Genomic DNA, 6095 nt, shown 5'->3' with positions numbered 1-6095 from the left:
TACTTTGCTTCTGCAGGGATCCATGTGAAGATTAAATTGTGCAAAATAGTAGCAAAAGATCTCCTCGTGAAAGAGCTCATCCAACGAAGGCTGTTACCTTATTTATCTATTTCTGCCACCAAGCAGTAACATGAGCATTACAGCGTGAAATTATAGGCACATGGAACTTATGTCTCAGGGTGACGGGCGCGGTGGTAGTGATCCTCAGAACTTTGCAATTTAAGCTCTGAGTGTTACTGTAACTGCTATTGACAGGAATTGTCACTTGCCACCAGGCGCACGACTTGTTCGTCCTGTCATTTGCTAAAAAAAAATCTGTCATAATTGTACAACCCTTCCTCCTAACAAAATTAATAAAATGAATAACACAAGCGCAAGTACAGTCACCAACAGTCACAAACACCACCACAAAAAAATTTAATGTAAAATCGTCTGCATGAACACAATACTTAACACAAGCGCAGTCATTTTTAATATAATACTTTAAATTTTTTAATTTAACTGCCTCTGTGGCCGAACGGTTACCATGCCGGACTGCCACGCAGAGGTCCCAGGTTCGATTCTCGGGCCGGGAGAAATGTTTGTATGGCTTACATTTATTTCACATTTACATTTATTGTGTGTCCATGGCACCCGCGACACAGGGTTTCCCTAGTGCGGGGCTATGTTGAGTGTGTGCGTTATTTATTTATTTATTTAATAATAATAATAACGCACACACTCAACACAACATAGCCCCGCACTAGGGAAACCCGGCCCATGGACACACACATAGACATCCACATCCAAACTCACGAGAATGTTGCTCCCGGCTTGGGAATCGAACCTGGGACCTCTGCGTGTCAGTACGGCCACGTCGGCAGTAAAGGCAGGCAATTTGTACGATATAAACGTAACGCCTGAGTGTATTAATTATTTAAAATTTATTTTCAAACAAACAAATTTATCTTTTTATAAATTATTCATATAAATATTAATAGCAATCAATCAATATTTCACAACAGATAAACAGTGGCAATATAGTCCATTAGATTGCAGGGGTTGTCTCCTCTCTTTAGTCTGAAGTAGCCCTGTTCTCCCCAATGGGCACCATGACTATTCTTGATTATCCAATAGGGGACCCCTTCAGCTAAATAAAACACACACATAATTATGGGTAGTAATAAAAGCTCCGAAAAGTAAATTGCAAATGAGCTTATTCAAAATGTTAATATTATTGCGTTATTTACTTATGCTGCCCAAAACTTTTGTACAAATAGGAATACAGAAAAAACCGAATGAAATATTGAAAGTTCTGACACTATTTTTACTATTTGAAATCTATTTTCAAATCTACAAACTTATCTCTTTTTAAATTACTTACTTTAACAGTAATAGCCATTAATAAATATTTCACAATATCAACAGAATTAACAGGCATCGAAACTGACACTAGCTCAAGCCTAGTAGCTGGCATTATAATGTAAATGACGTAGTCTCAAACTAGGGAAATTCTTGTACTATGAGTACCAGAACAACGGAATTCACTCTTGGACACTTCCTAGATCACCCTAACCAAAACCAATTTAGAAAAGTTGATTTTCCCAAATTGGTTCTTATGAGAATCGAACCCAGGACCTCCGCATCCAGCGCCCACAATGTTAACCGTTAAGCCACCTAGGTCATCAAATTTCAATTTAAAAAAATCATTAAGGGTAAAAATAAATTCAAGGAGCCAACGACGAGTTGAAGTGATAGAGATGGTAAAGAAGACGACAAAATACTGTATCGATCTCAAATTATAGTTTAAGGGAAGGAGCATGACGAATGATAGATACACATTGTGTAATTCATACTAGTCTTACCAGTCCCAAATCCAACAATAAGCACGGAATGATTTAGTAATCTTCTAACGTTACACTGAAAATTTTCAGCCGTTGCAATCCCTCTTCTGTATTTCGGGAAACCACTGCTAATTAAAAATCCTGTACGAAAAAAATTTGCAAACTTATAAAGTTGAATAGTTAAATTGCAGTAACGTTAACTCTATGCCGCTTGTGACAAAAAAATTTCAATTCAGTCAGTTAGCACTTAAAAACGTTCAAACTTGAACGTTTTGAAGGACTTGTATGTCGCGTCAGTTGGTAACGTAAAAAAAATCAACTTGCATAATAACTTGTTATTAGATACCACCAATTTTATGTCCACCAAATTTTCGTTAAATAGAAAACGAACAATAATGAATAAAATTTTTAGAATTACTAATTTCAATAATTTCACAGTAATACCTGCTGCTACTGGTCCATAACTGTATACCAATTCTCGCAGTTGCTCTTCACCGGTGACGACATATCTAAGAGCATTTTTAATCCTTGCAACTGCCCTTGTTACATCGAAACGACAAGCTGTCTGGAAACCCAGGTAGCGGTATTCAGAATCTGGCATAATACCTCCTTTCTTTGCTGCTGAACTGAAAACAAGCACATCAACAAATTACTGAAATGACTATGCAATAAAAAACTTAATTTTACAGAATTTATCATCATAGTTCAATAAGAAAAATATGGTATCAAGCTCCCGCCGCGTGTCATGTATTGAAGCACACATGCGCTGTACTCACGTTGCATCACACTTCGTAGATGAGCTAGTTATCCTCCAGTCCCTCCAGCCACTGAGGTTATTAGGAACTGGAGAGACGCTTCGGGGAGTAAGCGTGGCTTACAGCTCCGCCACCGAAGAGGAGATTTAGTAATGGACTTTAGAGTCAATGGCTTAGCGGTGGCAACCGTTATGAGAAGAGAGCGTGTCTACAGCTCCGTTGCCTACCTGGAAAATAGGGAGGGTACTGTGCGTGGAACTGGGGCTGCTCACCCATGGCTCTAGCCTTTCGAGAACTGGATGAAGTCCGTGCAAACGGGTTGATCTTTTTTTTTTTTTATACATGACAGGCAAATGACTCCACTCCACCTGATGTTAAGTGGAAAGTGGTATCCAAACGCGAAGGAACCTAGTGCAGCGATGGAACCCTCACTGCACTAGCCACCTCCACCCTGCCTGCCTACAATATGCCTCTTCACGCCTCGTTTGAAGGACCCCATATTATAAGAGGGAGGGAAGACATGTGCCGGAAGGGAGTTCCATTTGTCAACCGTGCGGCAGAGGAAGGAGCCACCGAACCTTTCAGTACGCGATGGAATGCGGCAGGTAGTGAAACGGTGACTACGAAGGCCAGCACGCGTGCTTCTGAGCAGGAACGGGGAAGGGGGGATGAGGTTGAACAGCTCTTCAGAGCACTCACCATGGTACATGCGGTAAAAGGCGCTAAGCGATGCAACATCTCTACGCAGTTGCAGAGGTTCAAGGCGTGATGAGACCTCTTTGTCGCCTATAATTCGAGTAGCACGACGCTGTAATTTATCCAAGGCATCGAGTAGGTACTTGGCGGAGCCGTCCCACAAGTGCGAACAATACTCAACGCAAGACCGGACCTGTGTTTTGTACAGCAGGCATAACTGGTCCGGCGTGAAAAAACGTCGCACCTTGTTCAGGACTCCGAGTTTCCGTGAGGCTGTTTTGATCACAGATTCGATGTAGCTCCTTGGATTCAAATCACAGCAGATTTCCATACCGAGCATGGTAAAAAAAAGGTGATCTGGGGTGACCTGACCTGACTTCTTTTTTATAATATCAAGGAACGGGACGAACAAGTCGTGCGCCAGATGGTAAGTTACACGCCTGTCTTTAACAGTTGCACAGTTAAAAATGCCACTAACAGCTTTAATCGCAAAGATTTGAGGTGCACTGCCACTGCTCATACGGTAAAATATGAGTACTGTTTTAAGTATACTTGTACCACCTGTTGTAAACCATATTTGAAGCAAATAAATATCATTAATTAATTCACCCTGTGATAAAAGTTGGCAAATCCCATGTGCCCGTAATTTCACCAGCACCCTACTCTTCAAAACCGGAACGCAGTAATGCTCACATTACCGCTTGGCGTCAGAAATAGGTAAAGTGGCAGTACTTCCCTGAGCGAGCACTTTCACAAGGAGCTCTTCTGCTGCTAGATGAGTAGGTCCCTTTGCGGGCTTGTTTGCACAAGTTATAGTGCCCTTCTCGTATAACCAAGAGGTTTGTAGTGAACATACTATTCGTCCTAACGCGGCTTTCATTATTATGCGAATGTGTGCATCCGCAAACGGCGTGCGACGGCCGTGCACATAAAACGCACTGCTGAGTGTGAATAGAGTTACCATACTTGTCTTATTGTACTACGTTATCATTTTAATGCTAGTTTCAATTCACGAAATCGAGACCTTGGAAGATCATCAACATGGTAACTTGTAAGTCACCGAAAAAATAGAACAACCTTCAAATGAACGTGCCATATTTGGGCTACAATAAAACAGTTACCTTAAATAACAATCTTTGCAGAGAAACTTATGTCATAGTCGAATCAACAACAATTTTTGCTTTACTGTGACATGTAAAACAAAAATTGTTGTTGAGTTGTCATACTAACTTAATTGCAATGTGGGGAAATGTCATGCTGTCCAAGCACCCTTTTCCTTGATGCATACAGTCAATCAACTGTTGAGTTGAAAGGGTTACTAGTTTTTTGTATTTAATAGCGTATTGTCCTTCCATTACGCCTAGAAATAGAAAGCACATTTTAAAGTTTTATACATCCACCAACATTGAACTGGCCACTGTAACTCTTGCACAGGGAAATTAACTATATAACATTTGGAACAACGTCTTTATATTAGTTTGTATTCATTTGTAGAGATTCTCTCCGAAGACATTTTCATACCTATAATGTATCAAAATATCTTGCTCAAACGAATTTTATTAAGTACCTATATTTGGCATAGCCATCGATCCTTTAACAAATACTGAACCGCGCCGTCACTCCGCCTTCAATCAAAAGCAACGGAAGACAGATCGTTGCTCAGCCCGAATTCGCCATTCGAAAACGATTGTTCCTAAAGATGGAAGATGTGTATACCTATTAAGTAGTAAAATAGCAGTACACAGTATAAGTACACTTGGTTAAATGTAATTTGAGAAGTAAAGGTAAACTAATAAAAAATGCTGATACACGATTTAAGTATTAAAAATTAAACCGTCATTATGGATTCCATTACACGTATATTGGATAACGAGGACGAGGATAAACTTGCTAACGATGCTATATCTGATGGCGTGAGCATAATTTGTAAAGCAACTGCTACTGAACTTATTTCTCTGGGAGGAAATTTCACTAGCAAGAGGCATTTGGTACAGGACGATGCAACCACAGCTTCTTCGAAAGCCTTGGTTTAATGGTGTGGGTCTCTATAGGGAATCTCTTAAATCTAGTCACGTTCCACTAAATAAATTTTAACACTTGATAGCCTTATATCATTTATGTCAACGCCTTACCCCTCTGCGATTACTGTAAATTAACTGACTTGATCCACCTTTTAGTACAGTGTTAAAAGCCTTGTTACAAAAATAAAGAAAAATGAGCATTTGCTTTTTTTTGTAATGTAAATTTATATGAAGTCCCACTCACCCGTGGCACTATATGCCCAACAAGATCTACAAGAGCCCTGATTTCCAACTGCTGATACTTTCCCTAATTTTGACCAATCCCAAGAATCAGGTATAGACCTTACACTTGTCTTATACGTAAAATTTACAGTAAAAGTATCCATTTCAGGTTCAGAGACTCCCGCCACACCAGATTTATATATAAATTCTTCGATAGTCATGTCACTGTATTCCGTAACTCCATACACATCAGTACCTTCACCAGTGTTCAATTTGTTCACATCTTCCAAATTTGCTCGGAATATTTCTAAGCGCTTTTTGTATTCATCTGTACTCTTGTAGGTTTTATTATAGGTTTCTAGATAGCTTTGAAAAATGTGCTCAGTTTCACTTATATTAAAAATTATACGTCGGGTTGCAAATATGCCCGATGTAGTTGAAACTAGAACAATAGATACTAAATTGAATATTATGGGTAGAAATATGAATTTTCTGAACATTACTAGGAGCACTAAAAACTTTGAAATTTTTTACTACTTTAATGTAACGCTATGCTTGAAGGTTGGTTCTGTAATGTA

General features: G+C 39.4%; 1 protein-coding gene across 1 annotated transcript; it reads right to left on the bottom strand.

Annotated features, from left to right (window-relative positions):
• Positions 1-995: 995 nt before the first annotated feature.
• Positions 996-5738, bottom strand: LOC113232977 (pro-cathepsin H-like). The gene is made up of 5 exons (XM_026467906.1): positions 5540-5738; positions 4505-4634; positions 2268-2449; positions 1845-1964; positions 996-1129 (listed from the first exon to the last, which is right to left on the bottom strand). Exons 1-5 carry the CDS (start codon positions 5736-5738, stop codon positions 996-998), a joined length of 765 nt encoding a protein of 254 aa, XP_026323691.1.
• Between the last annotated feature and the right edge of the window lie 357 nt (positions 5739-6095).

This window comes from Hyposmocoma kahamanoa, unplaced genomic scaffold (genome assembly GCF_003589595.1).
Source record: "Hyposmocoma kahamanoa isolate Upper Pololo Valley unplaced genomic scaffold, ASM358959v1 102, whole genome shotgun sequence".
Lineage (NCBI taxonomy): Eukaryota > Metazoa > Arthropoda > Insecta > Lepidoptera > Cosmopterigidae > Hyposmocoma > Hyposmocoma kahamanoa.
Note: the sequence above shows the minus strand (reverse complement) of the source record. Positions and strands in the feature narration are given on the sequence as shown.